At 42.2% G+C, this 26,527-nt stretch overlaps 1 protein-coding gene across 2 annotated transcripts in view; it reads left to right on the forward strand.

The window, feature by feature from the left end:
• Nucleotides 1–26,527, forward strand: part of LOC125463859 (C-Jun-amino-terminal kinase-interacting protein 4) — a 264,228-nt gene that overhangs the window by 74,777 nt on the left and 162,924 nt on the right. For both annotated transcript variants that reach the window (XM_059653600.1, XM_059653601.1), the window contains exon 3: nucleotides 20,986–21,056. In XM_059653600.1, coding sequence (XP_059509583.1) covers nucleotides 20,986–21,056 — 71 coding nt within the window. The remainder of the gene's footprint in view (nucleotides 1–20,985; nucleotides 21,057–26,527) is intronic.

Consider the following 26,527-nt stretch of genomic DNA (forward strand, 5'->3'; position numbering starts at 1 on the left):
TGGGATATGCGCATTGCTGGTAAGGCTGACAGTTGTTACCAATCCCTACTTGCCTTTGAGCTAAGCTAGCTACTTGATGTGCATCTGGAGCCACAAATAAACCAACCAGGTAAGGACAGCAGATCTTCTTACCAAAAGAACAGAAGTGAACCAGAAGATTTTTACAACCCTCAATGGTTAGTTTAATGGTCACCATTATAAAGGGTATTATTTTAATTTCTGATTAATTGAATTTAAATTTCACCAGCTGCTATGATGAGGTTTGAATCCATATCCTCAGAACATGAGCCTGAACTTCTGGATTACTAATTTAGTGACATCGCCACTGTACTGGCATCTCCTACTTGTTCATGACATTTAAATGATCTATATAATTACCTCTCTTTATCTCTTCAGATTTCAACTGTTTCTACCTTTGCACCATTTAGAAAGTACTATGTTCTATACTTGGATCCAAAGTAGATGACTTCACTTCTGATTAAACAAATCCATTTGCTACTTTTCCCTATTTCCAGGAGGTGGGGGAGGTGATGGTCTAGCTGTATTATCACGAGACTATCAATCCAGAGACCTAGCTAATATTATGATTAGATTAGATTAGATTCCCTACAGTGTGGAAACAGGCCCTTTGGCCCAACAAGTCCACACCGCCCCTTGAATTTCAAGGTGTTGAATCACCATTATCTTAATTTCTTGACAACAAATGTTTGATTATTTGGGCTGAAACTCCCTGGTTTCCCATTGTTACCTTTCTTAAACAGCAAAATGACGTCAATTTATTATCTACAGGAACAGACTCTGATTCCTGACAAGTTTGGAGACACCTAACTGTAATCTTACGAAGTTTTCATGTACCTCTGACATCTTGGATAGTTCATTGGCTTCTGGCCCCAACATTATAATCTTTTCATCGGTGTAATCCTTTTGTGTTCTCTCCCCTTTCCTATATCTACAACATCAGTTCTGTTTCTCTGACATTCTGTTTTTTATGCTTCCCCTCCCTCGCCCTATGATTGGTAACTGAGAGGACTCAGAAACCGTGAACTTCAAAAATGGCAAGATACAAGGAGCGGATCTCAAGAAACACATAGACAGCCATGCCTTCGTTTGCACAGTTGAAGAGTTCGCCAACTGAAGTCTTTTCTTTCCTCCTTTTAAAATCCACTTTTTTTGAGCAAACTTTTGACCACCCTTCCTAAAATCTGTCTCTTCAGCCGATGTTCATTTTTTTGATTGCACTTAATGATTTTTCTACACTTAGGATGCACTATAAATGCAGTTGTGATGCCACGTCATCTAATATAAAGTAAATCCTTGTGTTGAATTTTTGATGCTTTTGAAGCATGAGGAATTAACTCTGAGAATATTTTGAAATAGTCTTTATGTTGGCCTCTTTTTAATCTTATTCAGAGAGAAGTTGTCCTGTCTCTCTTGCTTAAAGCTAAGAAGTCATAGATTTGACCAGTTCTTAGCCAGTAACAAAACAGAGTATGTTGCAGTATTTTTAACAAATTACATTGGGGATCTTGGGGCAGGAGGAGATTGTATTAATATGCGCTGACAGCATTCAAGGATCATTTGGTGTAATGTCATTCTGAGAGTTAGAGACATCATTTTTTGAATTAGAACAAGATTTAATATATTTTGGGAGAATTCTCAAGTATATTTAGCAAGCACATGTCTTTAAAGGAAATGTAATGGAGAGAAGAGAGGAGCAGGGAAGTAACATAAACAGTTGTGATACCAAGTAAGACTGAGGATGTTGGCTTCCTTCTGTTGTGGAAAACAAAATCTTCGGAGGAGGAGAAGTGATGGGACCCGTACGCCATTACTATTTATGGCCACCTACAGAAAAGCAAGTTGATTTTGGTGGTGGGATCTGAATGGTTTTTGAAATTGTCATGATATCGAAATGATGATTGGGATCTATACACAGTGGACCTTTGCTGTCCTCCATTTTGAAGGGACAAACTTGGAACAATAATTTGGTGCTGAATTCGGTATTGACAAATCACAGGACCAAGACAGAGCAGGAATGTCATTCAGCTTGCCTTCAATTATTTCTTCCAGGAAGAAACTAATGTTCCTATACAAGTCGCAGCATGTAACTTCTTGGAGGCACATTTAAGTTTGTTGCCTCCTGTTAGAAACAAAATCTTGTAAAAGACCACCTTGCTTATCCTTGCAGCATTTTCTCCTGCCAAGTTCTGAACAAATCCAAAGTCTTTAAGAGACAGGTTTTGCAAAAGAGGGGTGAGATAGGGATCTTGACAGTCCATTTAAAGCTTGAATGTAAAAGTGCTGTCACATTATACCGTACTGTGGTACTTGACAGTCCATTCGACAAGTTGATTATCCATTTTATAGGAAAGAACATTCTGAAATTACCCCTAAAATTGCTCTTTTATTTTTGAGTCCATGTCCCATTGGTGTTGTGAACTTTGCTCAGAGTAATATTTTTTATTTTAATTAAAGTTATCCTTTTGCCTGTGTCGTTTCTTTGCTTATTACAAGATTAAGAATTATAAATTTCTTCTGAGAATAGGTTTGGCTTTGTGGCTGTTCTCTGCACTGCCCTTGTGCTGACGTCATGAGCAAAGTTTCTGCTTTCTCAACCTCAACCCTCAATTGAGGTGTGGTGACTGTTGGGTTAAATTCACCAGCAGTTATCTCTCTGAAATAAGTGAGCACACCTCTTGGACTATGGTAACTTTACCTTTACTTTGTGCCTCTGGAAATAAACTGTTCTCAGTATCTGAATAGACTGCTTGGTTTAATTTGACATCCTTCAATTTGTACTACATCAGTAAACTTGGGAGACAGTGATAATGTCACTGGACTGGTGATTGAGGAGCCTAGGTTAATTGTAACACCTTAGCATTTGCTGGAATTTAAAATTCAATTAGTTTCTAGATTATTTTTAGACTATCATTTAATTGCTGTGAAAATCCATCCATTCACTGATGTCCTTTTGGGACATTTCCCTTATCTCAAGAATAAAGAAAATGCATATTTTTTGGACTCCCCAGTCAGAAGTATAACAAACATTTTAATGTAACTGCAACAATGTACAAGATGTTCTGCACTATCCAGGATGAGGCAGTCCACTTGATTGGCACTAACATCCTTTAGGGACATTTGTTCTTCATTTAACAAATGAAATTTACATTTGACCAGGTGTCATATCAAAATGTTGTTAGGAATTTGATTAGGAGAAAGGTGGGAGAAACTTTCCATTGGTTGTAGTCACATGAAGAAAAAAGGAAGGTAGTTGTGGGTTGCTAGAGGCCAGCCATATCAAATTAAGGACATTGGTATGGGAGTTCCTCAGGGTAATATCCTCAGCCCATCCATCTTCATCTGCATTAATGACACTCCTTCCATTATAAGGTCAGAAGTAGAAATTACACAAAACTATTTGCTTCTCCTTTGATACTGAAGCAGTCTGTGTTCATGTGTACAAACTCCTGGACAACATTCAAGCTTGGGCCAACGAATGAGAAGTAATATTCATGCCAGAAGTACCAGACAATGACTATTTCCAGCAAGACAAAATTTTATCATCACTCCATGACATGCAACGGCATTACTAGCATAAGTCCATGGATGTTGATAGTTGGGCAGTCATTGACCAGAAACTGAACTGTACCAGAAATGATAAAACTGTGGCTACAGAGACTGGGAATTCTGCGGCAAGTAAATCACGTTTTATCTCTCCAATGTCTGTCCACCATCTATAAGGCACAAATCAGGAGCACGATGAAATACTGTCCGCTCACCTGGATGAGAACAACTCCAACAGAACTGAAGCTGGACACCATCCAGGAAAAACCATCCCATTACTCTCAACGGCTCCTTCAACAGTTACTCCCAAGCCTGCAGCCTTTGCCATCTAGAAGGATAAGGGCAGCAAATGTATTGTAAAACCACCACCTGGAACTGCTTTCCCAAACCCCTCATGATATTGATTTGGAGCTATATTGCTGATCCTCCATAGTCACGGGATCAAAATCCTGGAAGCAATGTAAATAGGAATGCAGGAATTCATGAAGTCAGCTTTGCCACCATTTTTGCAAGGGTGGTTCTGAATGGGCTGTGAATGCTGGCGCAGCTAGCCATTCTGATGTACCGTGAGCAAATAATAAAAATTCTCCTAACTCCCCAAAGCTTGAACAATATCTACAAGGCTCGAGTCAGGAGTTTCAGCAACCTTGGAGAGTAGAAACAGAGGAACAGGAGGAGTCCTTTTGGCCCTTTGAGCCTGCTCCACCATTCATCAAGTTCATGGCTGATCATCCAACTCAGTAACCTAATCCTCCTTTCTCTCCATAACCTTTTGATCCCATTTGTCCCAAGTGCTACATCTAGCTACTACTTTAATACGTTCGATGTTTTTGGCATCAACCATTTCCTGTGGGAATGAATTCCACTGGCTCACCACTCTTTGGGCAAAGAAATGCCTCCTCATCTCTGTCCTAAATGGTCTGCCCTGAATCCTCATGCTGTGACCCCTGGTTCCGGACACACCCACCATTGGGAACATCCTCCCTGCATCTTCACTGTCTGGTCCTGTTAGAATTTTATAATGCACCCGCCCCCCCCAATTTGTCTGAACTCCAGTGAAAACAATCTTAACTTAGTCAATCTCTTGCACGTCAGACCTGCTGTCCCCACAATCAGCCTGGTAAACCTTCTCACCACTCTCTCGAGCAAGAGCATCCTTCCTCAGAAAAGGAGACCAAAACTGCACATAATATACTAGGTGTGGTCTCACGAAGGCCTTGTATATCTGCAACAACATATCCCTGATCCTGTACTCAAAACCTCTTGCAATGAAGGCCTAAAGATCATTTGCCTTCTTTACGCCTGCTGCATCTGTATGCTTACCTTCAGTGACTGGTGCAGAAGGACCCCCAGATCCTGCTGCACACCTCCCTCACCCAATTTACAACCATTCAGGTAGTAATCTGTCGTCTTGTTTTTGCTCCTAAAGCGGATAACCTCATGTTTATCCAAATTATATGGCATCTTGGAATAATCTCTGCATCCTCGTCACGGTTCTCCCTCCCACCCAACTTGGTATCATCTGCAAACTTGGAGATATTACATTTTGTTCCCTCATCCAAATCATTAATATTTATTGTGAATAGCTGGGGTCCCAGCACCAATTCCTGTGGTACCCCACAAGTTACTGTTTGCCAGTTTGAAAAGGAACCTCTACCCAATCCAGATGAAGCAGCCTGTTTGATTGATGTTCATGCCCTGTCGGAACATGGTGTTCTTAATTTAACCAAGGAAATTTATATTTGGGCAAGTTGCATCAAAGAGGTGACATGAATTTGATTGGCAGAAGTGTGTTCCTCATACAAGTTGAACTGCAGAAATCTACCATTGCTCCTTCAACATCATTCTCTGCACCTACAATCGCTAACACCTAATGAAATAAGGGCCACAGATGCATGTCAACACCACCATCTGAAAGTTTCCCTCCAATCCATCGAATGTATTAAAGAAGCAATCCTGACTTAAACATATTGCTATTCCTGACACTCTGGGATCGAAGGTCAGTGCCAGGAGCGCTATAAGTATACTGCACCAGGAGAACTGCAGTAGTTCAAAAATGGCTCGCCTGCATATTTTTAAAAGCAATTAAGGATGGTCAATGAATACTGGCCTTGCCCCATGTCAGAAAAGAATAAAACAAAGGGGCAGATACTGAATTTTCTTTTGATACCCAGGCAATTTTCCACTTTGTCATATAGATGCCAATGTTATAGCTTTATTGGAACAGCTTGACTAGGGGTATTGCAAGTTCTGGAGCCTATGTCTTCAGTACTGTTGTTGTAATGTTGTCAGGACCCATACACTTCGCAGTACCCAGTCCCTCCAACGGTCACGTGGTGTGAATCGAATTCACTGAAGACTGGCATCTGAGATATTTGGGACCTATGGAAGAGACTAAGATTGATCACTCAGTTGGTACTGCTGGCTGAAGGTTGTGTTAATTTTTCAACCTCAGCATTTGCAGTGACACATTGGGCTCACCCATCATTGAGGATGGTCATATTTGTGGAGCTGCCTCCTCCAGTGAGTTGTTAACTGTCCACCACTGTATAAAACTGAATGTGGTAGGACTCCAGAGTTTGGATCCGACCTTTTGAAATTGAAGTAGACGACCTTGGGTCAAATGTCTGCTGCATAATATTAGCAAAGGGCTATCAGAGAAATCTAGGAAACTGTACTGATGGTTGAATCTGATCCTGTTTTTGCATGGCTGTTCTGTACGTCGCTATCCAGTGACTTGGGGATAATCGGAGCTGGGACAATAGAATCTTGAAACCCGATAGGAACGTGCAATGATGTATGAATTTTCTTGGACACCTCAATGCCGCATGGAAGGCACTTGGACTGATTCTTCCTTGATCTGAGTATGAGAGTTGGGAGCATTTGAGAGCATGAGAAGCTGCTGGAGTTGATGTATTTACAGATTATTTATCTTGCTTGTATTTTACTCTGCCCTTCCTTATTGAGGGGAAGCAGCTTGCTTTACAGTGAATGAGTGGTCCAGATAACTGATATCACGTCAAAAAAACAGCAGGATTGTGTAGAATGGTTGGCATGAATCCACATCTGCCAAGTCCATGAGCTTAAATGCAAGTGTTTTTAATTGCGTGCATCATACTATCAGCCTTTCAAATAAGTTTAATTTTTTTGAGAATCCTGAATGTGTACATTGAAACTTTTTACACTGTGGCATACTTTCAGCTGCCTTGATTGAATACCATCGTCTACTTTGCTACTTCTCCCTGTACTGGAAATCTGTGTAAAAGCTAACAAACCCCATTTTCTGCATTCAATACATCATTTCATGGTACATGTAAATTCACCTCTGTGAAGCATTGTAGGAATATTTAAACTATTACTGATGTGGCTGAATTTTTTTCTGAAAAAGCAATAGGTTTGAGAACTATAAATATTAATAGGCATGAGAAGTGAGCAGGTAATTGATGAGAGTTGGAGAAAAACTGTGTGTATAAATATATGTGGCAGTTTTGGTTCAGTGGCCATTTTCATTCATTGATTTATAATTCCTGACTTGTTTCAATAGGGATTATAATCTGTTGACCTCTTTTGCAGCATGAAAGACAAATTTTATAGCAGTGCAATGCTTCCTAACTTGAAGGCTTTGAAGAAATAAATTAACAGTCATTATGGCATGTATGCCAGGTTCACGTGTAACACAATTTGTATTAATTTGACAACTATGAACTATTTTGTGAATCTGCTCTGATTTTGTCATCCTTTCAGTGCAGCAGGAGTTGTTTACATTTTACAAATTGAAACAGCTCATTTAACAAAAGCTATGTCAGAAGCTGAAATTATTTAGCTTTTCTTTGTGCTCCTCAACAACTTGCATTGACATTGAAATGTGAAAACTGGAATCGGCCATTCATTGCCACTAACCTGTTCCACCATTTAGCAGAATAGCTGATCAACTATTCATGCTGCTTCTATTGTTCAAAAAGGCCTCTCAAGCTGTTTACTTTATTGGTTTGGAACAGATTGCTCAGCATCTCCCAACCCACCCTCTCTTCATTTAAAAGAAAACCAGGTCAAAATATACCTTTAAAAGCCCTAGTATCATCAGAGCAGCTAACAAGTTGCCCAAAAACATAGAAGGTGTCACCAGGAAAATGTCAACTGAATGGGAAAATGCCTCTTTAATCTCTTTCCCCATTCTCTACCCTTCATTTTCTAATTGTATTGCTGCAAATGAAAATTTCTGGATGTCTGAATAAAAACTAAGTGTTTTCTGTTCTAACTTTTATTATTTCTAAGTTGCTTAACAATATTTGTAAGTCATTCAATTTAAGAGTGCTTTTAGGAAATGAACTAGTCTTGAGAAACAGACCTCCTTGTTATCTTGATACATAATGTGTGGAGCTGGATGAATACAGCAGGCCAAGCAGCGTCAGAGGAGCAGGAAGGCTGACATTTGAGGCCTAGACCCTTCTTCAGAAATTCTTCTTTATAGGATCCACAGCGCTGTGTTCATCCAGCTCTATACCTTGTTTTCTCAGATTCTCCAGCATCTGCAGTTCCAACTATCTCTCTCCTTCTGGGGCATTTGTTATTTCACTTGCAATACTTCAGACATTTTTCAATGATCTTCTTCTGTTTTAGGAGAAAGTGGTAGTAAATAACATGGCAATGGTGAAGCTGATTACAAACTTAGCTTGGTTTTTTTGCTGTTGTTACACTTAGGAATTGCACTTGAAGTTGCCGAGATTTTTATTTAAATCCCACTGCTAATTAGACTTTTCTTGTAGTTTTTTTTAAAACTTAACAAAGAGGGGCACTTTGAGATCTCTTCTGGCGTACTGTTTGCGGCTATAGTTGCCCTGTTGTTATAGAAAGGATATTATGGAACTGGAGAGGATTCAGGAAAGATTTACCAGGATGTTGCCAGAAATGGAGGATTTGAGTCGTAAAAATAGGCTGGATAGGCTGGGGCATTTTACATTGGAGCTTAGGAGGTTGAAGGGTGACTATATGAGAGGTTTATAAAGTCATGAGGGGCACAGATAAGATGAATATCAAAAGACTTTTCCATAAGGTGGGGGAGTTTGAAACTAGGGGTAATTTTTTAAGGTGAAGGGTGAATGATTTGGTAAGGACATGGACAACCTTATTACACAGGGAGTGGTTAGCGTGTGGAATGAACTGCCAGAGGAAGTGGTGCGTGCAGGTACTGTTACAATGTTTAAAAGACATTTAGTCAGGTACATGAATACGAACGGTTTGGAAAGATTTGGGCCAAACATAGGGAGGTGGGACCAGTTTAGTTTGGGAACATGGCTTGGATTATTTGGGCCAAAGGGTCTGCATCCATGTTGTGTGACTCTAACTAGTTCAAAGTCTTGATTTCATTAGAATCCAGAAATCTATCAATTTCTATTTTGAACAAGCTTGGCAATGGTGTTTTTTAGAATCCTCCAGGGTAGAGAAGAACTGCTGCCCTCTGAAATTCTTCCTTATCCTGGCCTGTAGGTGACAGCACTTGAGGTTCAATTTAAGACATCTTATAAATTATTTGAGAGGTCTGGCTTGTACTTCTCATGCATGAGTTCCAGACCTCTGCCGTTCTCCAGATGGTGTCAGAAATCGCACACGGTACCAGGTTATAGTCCAACAGGTTTATTTGAAAACATAAAAGCTTGTTTTGTGTCATGTGATTTCTGACCTTATCCACCATAGCCCAATGCTGGCACCTCCACATAAATGTCCGGATGAAATTTCTATGCTGTCCACACTGACTGGCTGTCGCTTCTAATTTTGGCCATACATCTCCCCCTCTTGAGCCATTCTTCGGATCCTACCCTCCTATGAAATTTAAACATTCCCCATCAGCATGAGCAGACCTCCTCACAAAGATGCCATTCTGGTTCAGATGCAACCCATATACATTTGTACGGGCCCAAGTGTCCCCAAAGACAGTGTCCGTGTCCCAGAAAATTAATTACCTCCCTCCTGTACTGTCTTTCCAGGCCCAAATTTATTAGGGCTAACTTTATATTTCTGTACTGATAGCACATAGTGCTGGAAATAACCCAGAGATTACTGCCTTGCTATAAATCTCAATGACTTTGCCACAGAAAGCTGTGGAGGCCGTGAGTTCCACAGATCCTCCACCCTCTGGCTGATGAAATTTCTCATCTCAGTTCTAAAGGGTCGTTCCTGTGATCAGAGGGTGTGGCTCAACCCAGTCTGTCCAACCAGTGGAAACATCATCTTCGCACCCACTCTGTGCAGGCCTGTCAGTATTCTGTAAGTTTCAATCAGATCCCTTCACCCCTATAAACCCCATTGAGTATGGATCCAGAGTCGTAAACTGCTCCTCACATGACAACCTCTTCATTCCCGGGATCATTCTTGTAAAACTCCCTGGACTTCCTCCAAGACTAGCACATCCATCCTTAGATACAGAACCCAAAATTCCTCACCCTATTCCGAATGCACTCTGAACAGAGCCTTAAGCAGCTTCTGCTGTTGTATTCCAGCACCTTTTGAAATGAATACGAGCATTACTAACCGCCAATTGAACCTGCATGTTAACAAATTCTGAATCTGAACTCCTAAGTGCCATTGTGCTTCAAATTTCGAAAACCTTTCCCCATTTTGAAAACAGTCTACACCTCTATTTTTCCTACCAAACTGGATAACCTCTCACTTTTCCACATTTTACTCCACCCGCCACTTCTTTGCCAACCCACTTAGCCTATCCAAATTCCTAATTAGCCCCCAGCATCAGGACACTATTTCGATGAGCCACAACACATTGCAGCAACCTCGAACTACACAAAGCAGAACAGGAGCACCTTTGCGGAGTCTCCAAAAGGAATGGATACCCAAAAAGCACAATCTGCCATTACCTCCAAGCCAGACCACAACAAGACACAACACGACCAGACTCACCAATCACCCTCAACAATAAAAACAGACGTTGCTGGAAAAGCTCAGTGGGTCTGACAGGAAAAATCAGTTAAGTTTTTGGGTCCAATGACCCTTCCTCAGAACTGATGGTAGCTGGGAAATTGTCGATTTTATATGCAGAAAATAGAGAGGGGGATGGGTTGGGGAGTAAATGATACGATTGAGCCCGAAGAGAGAGAAGAGCAGTTGGATAAACAAAGGATTTGATAACAACCTGGGAGAGTGAATAGTTGTTAACGGGAGTTTAGTGATTAACCTAATAGGCACTGTGTAATGGCAGGCTATGTGATTAAAAAGGCCTGGTGTGTGGGGTAGGGGGCTAGGATGTGGATAGTTTAGGCCCGAAAATTATTGAAGTCGATATTGAGTTCGGAGGGCTGCAGTGCCCCCAAGCAGAAAATGAGGTGGTGTTCTTTCACCTTACATTGAGCTTTGCTTGAACACTGCAGCAAGCCAGAGACAGAGATGTTGGCCAGGGAGCAGGGTGGTGTGTTAAATTGGCAGGCAAAGGTAGCTGAGGGTCTTTTTTGTGAGCAGAACGTAGATGTTCTGCGAAGCAGTCACCCAGTGTATAGCGAGTTGTGAGAAGATTTGTAGCTCAGGTTGAGGTTCTGGATGTGAGTTTGCTAGCTGAGCTGGAAGGTTAGTTTTCAGATGTTTCGTCAGCATTCTAGGTAACATCGTCAGTGAGCCTCTGCCGAAGCGCTGGTGTTATGTCCCACTTTCTATTTCTAGAATGGTGACGAAACGTCTGAAAACTAACCTTCCAGCTCAGCGAGCAAACTCACATCCAGAACCCAGTCTATACTTCATTTCCCTGATGTAGAGGAGACCACATTGTGAGGAACGACTGCAGTAGACTAGATTCGGGGAAGTGCAGGTGCAATGTTGCTTCACCTGGAAGGTATGGTTGGGCTCTTGGATAGTGAGGAGGGAGGAGGTGTTGCACTTTTGCCAGTGCCGTGGGATTTTGGGGAGGTTGTTGTGGGTGAAGGAAGAATGGACCAGTGTGTTCCAGAGGGAATGGCCCTTGCAGAAGGCGAACAAAGGAGGGGAATATGTGTCTGGTTGTGGCATCTCGTTGGACCTGGCGGAAATGGCTTCTGATGATCTCCTGGATGTGGATGCTGATGGAATGGTGGGTAAGGACAAGGGGAACCCTCTCGCTGTTCCAACAGGAAAGACTAGGGGTGAGGGTGGAAGATCACGAGGTGGGTCAGACCTGGCTGAGGGCCCTGTCAATGATGGCGCTGAGGAATCCTCGGTTGAGGATTGACTATCACCCTACTGTACATCGAGGACATGGTAGAGATGACCCCTAAGTATCATCGCAGCCCACAAACCAATAACAGCCCTATGACAGCTACTGATGAATGTAAAGGATCCCATACCCAAATCCAGCAAAACTGGTGTAAGATACAAAATATCATGCAAGGACTGTGAGAAACACTACATAGGCCAAATCGAAAGAAATCTGACAATACGGATACACAAACATTGACTAGCAACCAAGAGTCAAGACCAATTCTCACTTGTCTCACTACATACCGTCAACAGGGGACACAATTTTGACTGGGACAACACATCCACCATAGCACAAGCCAAACAGAGATGCACTAGGGAATTCCTGGTGGTCCGATATTCTAACCGGAACTCCATCAACAAACAAAAACCGAAAGAATTGTGAGGATGCTGTAAATCAGGAACAAAAACAAAGTTGCAGGAAAGGCCCTGCAGGTCTGACGGCATCTGTAAAGGAAAAAACAGAGTTAACGTTTTGGGTCCGGTGACCCTTCGTCAGGATTTGTTCTGCCAGACCTGCTGAGCTTTTCCAGCAACTTTGTTTTAGTTCCATCAACAAACCCATTGAATTAGACCCTGTGCACAAACCACTGAGAAACCGAGCTGGAAGTAACACTAACCACCCTAGCAAACCAAAGCAGAGAAATACCAAGTGGGACAGAACACTGATGCTTTGCCAGAGACACACTGATGATGTTACCTAGCAGGGTGATGAAATGTTTGCAACCAAATCTACTGGCTCGGCTAAAACCTCAATAAAATCAAGTGAATATGGATAGATGAATGAATGGAACAGCAACAAATTAATCACTTGCCTGTTTGCCTATAATGTCACTATTTCACAATGAGGTTGGTAACGCATAACCCTCTTCTTGCTACTTGAAACAGTGGAACTTGTTGGGGTGGCACAGTGGCTCAGTGGTTAGCACTGCTGCCTCACTACACCAGGAACCTGGGTTCAGTTCCTCCTTTGGGGAACTTGTCTGTGTGGAGGTTGCACATTTTCCCCATGTCTCTATGGGTTTTCTGCCACAGTCCGAAGATTTGCAGGTTAGATGGATTGGCCATCCTAAATTGCCCATAGTGTCCAGGGATAAGCAAGATACGTGGATTAGCCATGTTAAATGTGGCATTACAGGGATAGGGTAAGGTGGTGGGTCTGGGTGGGATGTTCATCAGTAGATTGGTGTGGACTCAATGAACTGAATGGCCTGTTTCCACACTGGAGGGACTCTGATTCTGTGTTTTTCCTCAGTGTGAACTTATTTCACGTGATGCAATGTAATTGTTTTTCGTGGATGATTATAGCTATTCCATGTACTAGAATAATCCAATCTTGAGTAAGAAAGGTCATTGAGATTTCAACATTGGATAAACAGACAAGAATGATGTGCAATATTCTGGAGGTAAAAATAAACTGTCTTGGTGAAGATGTGTGTTCAGATAGGGTTAGGGTTAGGGTTAGGTAGCCAACATAGATTTGTACTCAGCCTCAGATGGTTGCAAGAAGAGGATGGAATCAGGAGCAAGGTAACACAGTTTGTGAGGACAAACCAAAGGCAATACTTCTATTTCTCAGTATTGGGAGAAACATCTGTATGTTCTGGGTTTCCTCCATAGTGGAATGTATATGGGGTCAAGTTCAAAGTGTTTAGTAATAGCCTGCCTTGTGGACTGCCATGCTTCCAGGCATTCTCGTGCTTGCCTCTGCCTAGCCTGTCTCCAGATCTTGGTGTTGTCCCAGTCAAAGTTGTGGTTCTCCTTGTCCATGTGGATGCCATTACTAGATGCCAAGGAAGCAGTCGATCATTTAGTCATAGTGGCAAGTGAAAAATAAGTGGAAGAATGGGACAGCTGGATTTAAGTGTATATTTGGAAAGTGTTGCCATGATTGGTTTGATGCTGCTTAGAGGCAGTCTATAGCCGTGAAAGAAGAGGCGGCAAGGGCACATCCTTGGGCAAGGTCGGGAGTTTGCTCCCGAGGTAGCAGTGCAGGATTGAGAAGAAAAGTTCACTGTGGGTGAGATAAGGGAGAGAAGATTCCATCACACCAGCCTGCAGCAGAACTCAACACAAGATTTCTACCACCGCTGGGCATCAGAGTAGCACACAAGCCCACATCAACCGTACAACAAGTGCTCACCCGAACTAAAGACCCACTCCCCACTATGGACAGGACCAGTGTCATCCACAAGATCCCCTGCAGAGACTGCGAGAAACATTACATCAGACAAACAGGAAGGAAACTAACAACAAGAGTACATGAACACCAACTGGCTACAAAAAGACCAATACTCACTCATCTCAAACCACATGGACAAGGAGAACCACAACTTTGACTGGGACAACACCAAGACCCTGGGACAGGCTAGGCAGAGACAAGCACGAGAATTCCTGGAAGCATGGCACTCCACAAAGCAGGCTATTAATAAACACTTTGAACAAGACCCCATTTACATTCCACTATGGAGGAAACCCGGAAGTGAGGCAATCTATCAGTACGGACCCCAGAGTTTAAAAACCAGGCGGGAAAACACACCAACGCTTGATCAGAGGCTACACTGAAGATGTTACCTAGCTCGGTAACAAAATGTCTGCAGAACAACAAAAACAGCTTGGTAAGCCAACCAACCTCAACACTACAACCCAAGCTACAGATCTACTTCAAAACCTTCGAGGCCATGTTCATTCCCAAACACAAATTGCTAGAGAAGCTCAGCAGATCTGGCAACTGCTCTGGAGAGAAAGCAGAATTAACATTTCGAGACAGTTGACCCTTCTCCAGAATTGATGTTTAAGATCTCCTGAATCTGTCGTTCTTTGTTTCATTTTCGTGTTCATTCCCACATTATTGCAAAATAGTAGAATGGCATTGGAGCAGAATTTAGCTGTCAGTTACATCAAAGTCAACATACAGGATGAGCCCAGTTGTGGCCCAGTCAACTAGGAAATAGAATGTAGAATCATAGAGTATTGCAGCATGACATGGAAAGAGTCCCTTACGCCTGTTGTGTCTGCATGAGTCATCAAGAACCTATTTACTCTCGTCATATTTTTAATCATTTGGCCCAGATCTTGTATGCTATGGCATTTCAAGTATTCATCAAATATGGTGTTAAATGTTTCCTGGTCTAGGGCAGTGAGTTCCAGATAACCCATCACCACCTTGAAGAAAGATTTTCTTGTTAAGCCCTCTCAAATTTCTTGCCCTTTAAAATCTCTGTCACCTGGTCCTTAAGATCAGCCATGATTATGTTAAATGGCAAAGCCTGCCCGAAGGATTGAATTGCCTACTCCCATTCCTAATTTCTATGTTTTGTTCTTACCTGACCCCTCCACTAGGAGGAGAAAATTATTTCTATACATTTACCATCTGTGATTTTTGAGTGAACTGATTTGGAACTGTGATGGGACAGAAAACAGACTGGAGCGATTCATGTAGAAGGTTGTGAGGCAACAACACACTCAGTGAAAACAAAATACTGCAGATGGTGGATATTTGAAATTTAAAAAAAGGAAATGCTGGAGAAACTCAGAAGGCATGACAAAAGAAACAGTGAATGTTTTGTGTCCGATATGACTCTTTGGAACTGCATGATAAGTTACACTGGATTTGGAACATAATTCTGTTCTATCATCACTATACCTGCTGGGATTCTCCAGCATATTTTTGTTATAACAATGATTTGGAGAGGAAAAGGAGCTTGGAGATGGCAGTTTGCAAGAATTTTGTGGGTCAGAGTTTGGTTTTATGAGAGAAGTGGTGGTGAAGGCAGATTTGAAGGAAAGGAGCACAGCGCCTGAGTACAGAGATTGTTAGTGCTGTTTGTCATAGGAATCAGTAAGGGAAGTTGAGTGGTCAACAGTTCAATATTACAAGGTTGGAAAGAGCAAGAGTGGATTCCATTAATGGGATGAGCAAAGACAAGAATAGAGGGCCGAAACCAAAGAAAATTGTGAATTCAGGATAAAGACGAGGGTGGGCCTTTGAGAAGGATGGGGTGGTGGTATAGCTGAAGCAGATTCATCCTAGGCTTGAAACATTAATTATTTTTAACTCTACCAATGTTGACAGATTTGCTGAGTTTCTCCAGCATCCTGTGTGTTTGTTTCATATTTCCAGTGTCTGCATTTTTGCATTTATAAGAGATGCAAGGCACTATTTTTACCTTCCTGGATGATCATTGAATAAGGGATAGATAAATTGGAGAAGAGCATTGCCCATTAATGCTTTAAGTGGCCTCTCCAAAAGAGGGGTAGTATGGGGAAATGATTAGAATGGAAATTGCTTCAATGAGCAAAAGGCCATGAAAGATGTAGAAGCAATGAGATTTAGCAAATGTAGTTGCCACCATGGTATGATGAACTGAAAGCCATAGATGAGTTAGTTGGAAACTCCAAAGTACAGAACTAAATGAATTAGGGAGTTTTGTTCCAGTATCAGACTCTGAAGGGAGCTCACTTGGTAGTGGGGAGGCGAGTGTAGATGGAGAGTGATATTTGGAAACGATTAGAGATTATCTCGTGAGTAACAAAAACAGCAGTTGCTGGATAAATTCAACAGAAGGATAACTGGACCTGAAACATTACCTCTGCTTTCGCTCCACAATGCTGCCAGACCTGCTGAGTTTCTGTTTTTGTTTCAAGTTTCCACCTCTGCAGTTGTATTTTTGTCTCATCAGTGATAGCATTGCTGAGATAGTGGGGCTGTGTAGTATGATGGGTTGTCATGTAGATGGAGAGCTTTGCAGAGGAAAGATGGGAACTAAACTTAGAGAAGGTAGAAAAAGCTGATCTTGATAGTCATATCACCAAGGAGAAGAGAACAGAGAAGGCCAAGAATCCCAACTGAGAACAGTCTTTTGTTTTATGAAGCATTTTGAGGCAGATGTGTCAGAAGTTGTTTGATATTAATTGTCAAAATGTAGCAGTTTTCGATATGATTTGCTAATGATGAAATTTTCCAATAAGGTAAGGGTGTGGAACGCCCTGCCTACCAATGTAGTTAACTCAGCCACATGAGGGGCATTTAAACAGTCCTTGGATAAGCAGATGGATGATGAAAGGTTGGTGTGGGGGGAGGGGCTCAGATTAGTTCACAGGTCAGCGCAACATCGAGGGCCGAAGGGCCTGTTCTGCGCTGTATTGTTCTATGTTCTATGTTCTATGTTTCTCATATCTCAAATAATATCAAACTGCATTATAGGGGGACGGCTCTGGGTGGGATGTGCTGAGGGTCGGTGTGGACTTGTTGGGCCAAAAGACCTGTTTCCACCCTGTAGGGGTTCTATGATCTACAATAATGAGGAATCATGTATTGCTTTGTCTAATAAACATTTATGATGGTTTTAGAAGACAATAGGTTTATATTGAACCAGAGGAACTGCAAAACATTTTTTGGTGAAATTAGTATCCTCCTTTTAAGCCAAACTTTTGACTTCCCATCTCACATCCTTTCCCACCATTTTTCTCATGCCATGTTATTTTACAGTACTTTCACCTCTGTTATATCCCCCCATTTAATCATCAATCCACTTTTTATTCCAGTACTGTTAGCATACCTCTCGTGTCTCTCACCAACCTGCAGCCCTGTTCCCTGGTGCCACAAGCCATCTATCCAGTGGTGTTCCCCTCTCTGCCAGTCTCATGAGCCATCATAACTTGATAGTGAAAAAGAGTAGTGGGAAGCTAAGAGAACCTATCAACCTGAAACGACTAACAAAACTTCACAGAGAAATAAGTTATCTTTTCTTCAGGGATGGTGTGTAAAAAGCATGTGGACAGACATGGTTTCCAGCCCTACCCCTCATACCTTCTCTCAGCCTACATTCAAAAGAAAAAGCTGCCGTGCAGCATCAGGATTGAGGAGACATTGGTTGGAGCAAAGAGAGAAATAGGCCGGGAGAGGGGAAAATCCAATTGAGGAGTCACATCAGCTGGACTGTGACCATTTTTGGCTAAGGGAGCATTAGTAATGATAGGGAAGCAGCGGTCTGTCCGTGGGAGACCAGTTTAAGGTCAGCCACATCAGCTGCTGTGTGTTCAGCCAGCCAAGAACACAGTTAAGGAAATTATTCTGAACAAATAAAAAATATAACTGTGCAGCTGTGTTGCTGCTGTGAGACTCCTGAATTAATGCTGTTCATTGGCTTCTTTGTGCACTGGGATCCAAACAGCAAATCAACTCACCAGTGTTTTATTGTAGGTATTTCTCAGTGATGATCATTTATCTGAATTGAAAGGAATAGTTGCAGCTAATCAGGACCATGAAATTCAAAACTTGAGTCATTGCTGAGAACCACATGGTTCTCCAAGCTGACCCTAGTTTGCTTCATTGTTAGACAGTGTTTTTCAGTTTGGAATGTACAAGTTCCCATTTTCATCTCGGGAATGTCGAATTACATTATTCCTTTAGAACAGTGTTTAGTACTTTTTGGTTGAGTCATATTTGAAATAATCCATGTGCTTTCACTCAGCTTGTTAGTCTCTCCAGAACAGGAAATGTTACAGACATTTGTACAAAGATTACACCGAGTTTGCAGAATTCAGAAACATGATATTTGGTATGCCTGGTTAGTGCAAATCTTCATGCTGCATGTGAACCTGCTGCTAACCCTTTATATAATTCTATCAAGCATCTGTTTCTATTTGTTTCAGCCTCGCTTACTTCTCTAGTTTCCCATTAGGTGAATTTGAGAGATTCACCTCAACTTCTGTTTATGGTAACAAGATCCGCAACCCTTATTCTTGTCACTCTCTGGGGAAAGAAATTTCACTTGGATTCCATTTTGAGTTTATTACTATTGTCTTATATTTTTGCTAACCAGAGCAATTCAGATATATGGGGTGAAAGTACATACATAGCTTCAATAAACATCTCAACAGACTTGAACTAAATGGCCTTCTCCTGTTCCTATTTTTATGGTACAGAGATAGTAGAAACTGACGATGTTGGAGAATCTGAGATAACACAATGTGAAGCTGGATGATCACAGCAGGCCAAGCAGCACCAGAGGAGCAGGAAAGCTAGACGTTTCGGGTCAGGACCCTTCGTCAGTAAAGGGTCTGAAGAAGGGTCCTGACCTGAAACGTCAAGCTTTCCTGCTCCTCTGATGCTGTTTGGCCTGCTGTGTTCATCCAGCTCCACACCGTGTTATCTCCTAATTTTATGCTGTCTAGTTTTGGGCTCCAATGTAACAAAAGTGATGAAACTTTATTTTAAATATAAAAAAAATTCCCTCCCTGTAGGGCATAACTGAATTGGATGGGTTTTAGTAACAGCTTTGTCATTATTTGATCACTATAACTGATACCATCTTTTTATTCCAGATTTAATTATCGGGTGCTATAGTGGGATTTGGACTTAGCTCCAGATTACTTTGTTCAGTAAGATAACCACTGTATTGTTGAACTCATAAGTAACAGCACAGGAAAGAGAAACAACACCTTTGAGACTTCAGACTTCTTTTTATGGCATATTTCTTAAAGACTTTTAATACTGTTTCATATTCAAGTTATCCGGTCTGATTGCTGTCATGGGGCATACCTTATCCTCTTGTAAAATTCAAATTGTATCTATAACGTTGAACTGACTTCTAATAAAATGGATTTAATTTCCATGCTCTATGGTAACTGATATCATAAAAACTGAACTATCAGAACGGCTGTTAATCATACTACAATAAAAAAAATTCCAGAGTACTTGACAGTGAATTTAGTACTTTGTGTAGTCATTGTTGTAATGTGGGAACTGTGACTGCCTGTTCTGTGTCCTGCAAACTTCCACAAATGGCAAATGTAATGATCAGCTAATTTGTTTTATCAGTTGTTTGAATGACAGACATTGGATAGGACAGGGGAGCATCCCATGGCATCTTTCCACCTGAGAGGTCATAAAAGACCTTGGTTTGGCATCACATCTGTATTCTTTCTCTGGTCCACCCAGGTGCCTTAAATTATGTGCTGAAGTGTCTGGACTGACAAGAGTGCTACCATTGAGCTGTAGATAACAACAATAAATTCTGATCAATGAATTTAGTAAAATCTGGGTCAGTACATTATGCTTTTTTCCCAGGATGTTTAGTGTGCTGATATTCTGAGATAATTTTAGTTAGGCTGGCGGTACAAATATATCTACATTGTAGTCGAAGTACAACAACTTCGTGCGTAATGCTCAGGGTAATGAAAGAACAATTTGCAACAGTGGTCATTAAACTTAGCTGCAGATTTCAAATCACCAGTTTTGCTGATTTATCCTATCAGCTGTGTACTTTGATAAAGGAATATCTCCATCGGCTATCCATATCAATCTTCATTATTGAAATTCACAGCGTATTTCATTGCTGTTTGGACTTGCATAAATTGATGATTGAGTGCACTGAAAGATAAATCAATTTAATGGTTTTCTAGCATGACTGATTATGGAAAACGTGAGTGTGCGATTGCTGGAACTAAATTCATTGTACTGAAAATTCAGCTGTCATTGCATCCGTGTAAAATGGGAGTTCTATCATTAACATGGCAGGACTAACTGTATTTTCATTTATAGTTCCTCGTGTTTTTATTAAAGGTTTTGAGCAGCAAAAAGAATTGGAAATTCTGTTTAATGATTTAATTTCACCCCTTGCGTTATCAAATTGAAACAAAATATACATGTAAAAATAGTGTATTTTATTCATCAGGTGGTGCTGTAGGTGCTGGCTTGCCGTTACAAGCACATCAAAGGCCCCAAGAAACATTGAGAATGATTAGCTTTCGATAGATTTTGTATTTAAAACAAAACCTTTGTAACTTTGAAATGTTCATTGAGACACAGTTGATGTACTCCCTTTTTGCTACTGCTATCAATTTGTGTTGTGTCCCAAATACTCTGGATCATAAGTGGGTTGCTGGGATATAGGATATTGACCAGTCTCTGGTAATTGCCCATCTGGTGACGTGAAACATAAATACCTGTCTGTTATGATTTTTTTTTAAAAGAAGTATAAATACTTATACTTTAAATAATTGAAGTTATTTAATTCTCCCAGAAACTATAAGTGTTACACAGTGGTGTGATTAATTTCTTTGACAAGTGAGAGGAGACGGGACGTTATTGTTGGTTCTGGACTGACACAGTGGTTGAAGGTTGAGATGCACGGTATGGTTTTGTTGGCCTTTTGGAAAGTATTCTAACTTACTTCTTTTTAGTTGGTAGGCTGGAAGAACGAGAGTCTGAACTCAAGAAAGAATACAATGCACTTCATCAAAGACATACAGAGGTAAGCAGGAATATATAAAATGTAGTCCTGGTTGATTGGGATGGTCATAGATAATTTGGTTTATTTCAGTTTCATGGTTTTTGTTACTTGGAAGGTTGAACTTGAGCCATAGTTACTATTGAGACAAATCAAAGCATTTGAACAAGAACAACTACTTATTTCACTAAATGAGTGCTTTAGTCACTGCTTTGTATGTATCTGCATAGAGTCATACAACATGGAAATAGACCTTTCAGTCCAAACAGTCCATTGCCAACCATAATCCCAAACAAAATTAGTCCTACTTATCTACACTCGGCCCATCTCTCTCCAAACATTTCTTATTTGTGTACTTTTAAACATTGTAACTGCACCTGCATCCAACCACTGTGTTTAAAAAAAACTTGCTCCTCATGTCTTTCAGTCCTCTCCTCTAACCTTAATAACATGCCCGCCGAGTCTTGAAATCCCCCAGAAGTTAATTTGATTCCATGCTATGCTCTGTTTGGCTTACCTTTGGGATTCTTAATTTCTTTTTGATTACTAATCCTTCCCTGCCTCTTTTTCCAGTTCAAAGCATTTTCCATCTCCCAATTTTCCAAGCAAGGTCCCATCCCCTATGAGGTGAAGACAATCCACACAGAACTAGTGCCAGTGTTCCGAGAAGATGAATATCTGTGCTCTGTGCCTCATACCAGCCCTGTATCAATGTATTAATTCTCCGGTCCTGTTTGTCCATATACCTGTTTGGACATTGCTCCAAAAATTATTTACATTGAGACATTCTTTTTATTTTAGAGCCAAATATCAGATATCCCTTTAGCTGGACCTCCTCCCAATTTTTACCGATGTTTGTTTTAACGTGTGGTCTGTGACAGATAGGTTTGCCCTCCCTTTTTCCACATTTCTCACCGGCTGCCACAAGATACCCCCTTACCCTGACTCTGGGTAGGCAGCAGCATATTCTTCGGGATTTTCATTCTTAGCTTCGGAAGTTGCTATCTGTCATCCTACTTAGAGGTCTTATTAGCATTTCACTTCTATTGTGATCTGCCACCTCCAAGATACACTATGTCTGCATTTTAACTGAACTGTCTGCAGTCTTTCTTCTTGTCCCCACAAGTAGTGCATATCCTCTAACCTTAATAACATGCCCGCCTAGTCTTGAAATCCTCCAGAAGTTAATTTGATGCCATGCTATGCTCTGTTTGGTTTACCTTTGGGATTCTTAATTTCTTTTTGATCCAGTTCAAAGCACTTTCCATCTCCCAATTTTCCCTTTTCAGTATGACCAAGCAAGGTCCCATCCCTGATGAGGTAAAGACAATCCACACAGAACTTTCCTTTGTCTTTCCTCAAGTGCAGAGTCGCTCATTGAGAAAAATGCATAAACATCTGAACAAATAGCTGGACATGGATTCCTGATTTTATTCCATGATGTGAAGCATTTGGTCTCATTGCTGTGTTGCTGTTGGTTTGGAGAAGTACTCTTGCATGTTATAATGTGTATCACTGTTACAGTACATACAGTTTTCTTTGCTTGCTAGACTCATACCACCTAGTGACAGAAACCAAAACTTATCCTTTCAGAGATGGTAAGAGCTGCAGAACGCTGGTAGAGCTGGATGAACACAGCAGGCCAGGCAGCATCAGAGGAGCAGGAAAACTGATGTTTCAGGCCTTGACATTTCTTCAGAAATGGGGGTGGGGAAGGGGATCCTGAAATAAATAGGGAAGAGGGGGGAGGCGGATATAAGATGGATAAAGGAGAAGATAGGTGGAGAGGAGACAGACAGGGCAAAGAGGCAAGGATGGTGCCAGTAAAGGTGAGCGTCGGTGGGGAGTTAGGGAGGAGGTAGGTCCATCCAGGGAGGATGGACAGGTCAAGGGGGTGGGATGAGGCTAGTAGGTAGAAGATGGGGGTGGGGCTTGAGTGCAGAGGAGGGGATAGGTGGGAGGAAGGATAGGTTAGGGAGGCGGGGACAAGGTGGGCTGGTTTTGGGATGCAGTAGGGGGAGGGAAGATTCTGAAGCTTGTGAAATGGACACAGATACCATTGGGCTGCACGATTCCCAAGCAGAATATGAGTTGCTGTTCCTGCAACCTTCGGGTGACATCGTTGCAGCACTGCAGGAGGCCCAGGATGGACATGTTGTCAAATGAATGGGAGGGAGAGTTGAAATAGTTAGCGACTGGGAGGTGCAGTTGTTTAGCGTGAAACGAGCAGAGGTGTTCTACAAAGCGGTCCCCAAGCCTCCACTTAGTTTTCCTGATGTAGGGGAGGCCACATCTGGAGCAGCAGATACAGTATACGACATTAGTAGATGTGCAGGTGGGAGGGGAGGTGCAGGGGCAGGTGTAGTACTTCCTGTGGTTGCAGGGAAAAGTGCCAGGTGTGGTGGGGCTGTAGGGGACTGTGGAGCAGACAAGGGAGTCACGGATTGCAGATGGCAGAAGTGTCGGAGGATGATGCGTTGGATCCTTCCTGGACCCCTCTGTTTCCATCACCTGGCAACCACCTGAAAACTGATAACCATTTCAAGCCCATCGACTCCCACAGCTACCTAGAATACAGCTCCTCCCACCCACTTCCTTGCAAAAATGCCATCCCCTATTCCCAATTCCTTTGCCTCCGCCGCATCTGCTCCCAGGATAGGGCATTCCACTCACGAACACCTCCAGATGCTCTCGTTTTTTAAGGACCACAATGCCCCAAACCCACCACCACCACCAACCCCTCAGTTGTCGAGAATGCCTTCAACTGTGCCTTCCTTACTTCTCCCAACTCACACCTCACACCCCCTCCCCACAACAACAATCAAAATAGAAACCCCCCTCATCCTCATGTACCACCCCACCAACCTCCAGATCCAATGCATCGTCCTCCGACACTTCCGCTATCTGCAATCCGACACCACCACAACTGAAGACATTTTTCCCTGCCCAACCTGATCTCACCCCTATCCCAGGCCCCTGCACGTCTGCTAATGTGGTATACTGCATCTGCTGTTCCCGTTGTGGCCGCCTCTACATCGGGGAACCCAAGCGGAGGCTTGGGGACCACTTTGCAGAACGCCTGCGCTTGGTTTGCAATAAACAACTGCACCTTCCAGTCGCGAAGCATTTCAACTCCCCCTGCCATTCCTCAGACGACATGTCCTTCCTGGGCCTCCTGCAGTGCCACCACGATGCCACCCGAAGGTTGCAGGAACAGCAACTCATATTCCGCTTGGGAACCCTGCAACCCAGTAGTATCATTGTGGACTTGACAAACTTCAAAATCTCCCATCCCCCACCGCAACCCAAAACCAGCCCACCTTGTCCCCGCCTTCTTATCTGTCCTTCCTCCCACCTATCCCCTCCACTGCCCTCAAGCCCCACCCCCATCTCCTACCTACTAACGTCATCCCGCCTCTTTGACCTGTCCGTCCTCCCTGGACTGACCTATCCCCTCTCTAACTCCCCACCTACACACACCTTCACTGGCTCCATCCCCGCCTCCTTGACCTGCCTGTCTCCTCTCCACCTGTCTTCTCCTTTATCTGCCTTCTATCTACCGCCCCCTCTCTCCCTACCTATTTCAGAACCCCCTTCCCCTCCCTCGTTTCTGAAGAAGGGTCGAGGCCCGAAACGTCAGCTTTCCTGCTCCTCTGAAGCTGCTTGGCCTGCTGTGTTCATCCAGCTCTACACCTTGTTATCTCTGCTAAACATCCCTTCTGGTTCTGCCGACAAATATTTGTTATATTCACTTGTGGGATGTCGGGGTCACTGCCTGGACTGCATGATTGCCTATTCCTAATTGTCCTTGAGAAGGTGGTGGTGAGCTGCTGCCTTGGCCTGCAGTGACATGCTGTAAGTTGGCCCAAAGTTTTAGTATGGGGGAATACCAGGATTTTAACTCAGTGACAGTGAAGAAATGACAGTGGTGAGTGGCTTGGAGGATAAATTGCAAATGATGGTGTTGCCATCTATCTGCTGCCCTTGTCCTTCTAAATGGAGTGTTTGTGGGTCTGGAAGATACTGTCTGAGGATCTTTGGTGAATTTCTGCAGGGCAACGTGTAGGTAGTACTCACTTCTGTTACTGACTGTCAGTTGTGGAGTGAATAGATGCTTTTGGATGTGCCACTCAAGCGAGCTACTTTGACCTGCTTGACCTGTCAAGTTGCTTGGGTATTGTTACACCCATCCAGGTAAGTGGAAGGAATCCCATCACACTCCTGTCATGTGCTTTGTAGATGGTGGACAGGCTTTGGGGAATCAGGTGGTGAGTTTCTAGCAGCAATATTCGTAGCTTCTGACCTGCTGATGTAGCCTCTGATTCCTATTGATTCCAGTTTTCCTTGGGCTGTGCTTATGTCCTCAGATCAATTTAGCAACTTCTGGATTTGAGTTTCAAATTTTGTTAAAAGAATATTTTAGAGAAGGATTTCCAAGTAAGTTGACTCACATAAGCATTAAATCTGTTTCTCACCACTCCCCCAACCAACCCTCCCACAAAAAAAAGTTTTATCCAGAATGTTACAGTGATAGTTCTTGGCTTTTCTTTTGTGCCCTGATTCTAAACTGCGTGATACATAATCATTTGCGGGAATGAGACTCCATTAATGGGTTCACCATTTCTTAAAATTTTGGTGCAAAAATCACAGGAAATAGTTGAGAACAAACAATTTGTTTTAAGACCCTAAATAATTTAAACGTTTTACATGCTAGGTGAGTTATTATGTTTCAAAATTGGTTCTCATTTTAACAGTGCTGCTTTTTAATAAAAAAGTGAAATGGAATTAGTCAGATACAGCTTTAGTAGTGGAGTACAGAAGCATAAAAACAAAATTTCTGAGCTGGAAATGCTGAGGTGAATAAACCAGGCGTGGTTGCATTCTGAATCATGAGGTTGTGGTTTCAAGTTCCGTTCCATTCCAAAGCTATGAGCGCAAAACCCAGACTTAGACTTGCAGTGTAGTAATGAGGGAGTGATACATCCTTTAGATGAAACATTAACTAAAGACCTTTTCAGCATTCAGCCAAACTTAATTTTTGCATGGCAGTATTCAAAGACGGTTAGGGGGATCCCACTCAATCTCTGGCTAATATTTATCCCTCAGTCAACATCGTGAAATATGTCATTACAAAACTTCTGTGCAGGTTGGCTGCTCAGTTACCTATGTTGAAAAAGTGCTTTTGTTGGCTATAAAATCTTTTGGGCCATGTTGAAGTTCTGAAAGGCACTGTATAAATGCAGTTCTTTTTTAAAATTTTGTCTTGTGATCAGTTGTATCTGACTGGGATCTGTGGTTGCCATTGGAAATGTTAAAAGTTACTTATGATCTGTAATTCATCCATGTAAAGCAGCCAGTACTGGTATTACGATACACAGCGGCTCAGTGGTTAGCACTGCTGCCTCCACAGCACCAGGGACCCAGGTTCGATTCTACCCTTGGGCGATTGTCTGTGTGAAGTTTACATGTTCTCCCCAAGTCTGTGTGGGCTTCCT

The sequence above is a fragment of the Stegostoma tigrinum genome, chromosome 22, assembly GCF_030684315.1.
Source record: "Stegostoma tigrinum isolate sSteTig4 chromosome 22, sSteTig4.hap1, whole genome shotgun sequence".
NCBI lineage: Eukaryota > Metazoa > Chordata > Chondrichthyes > Orectolobiformes > Stegostomatidae > Stegostoma > Stegostoma tigrinum.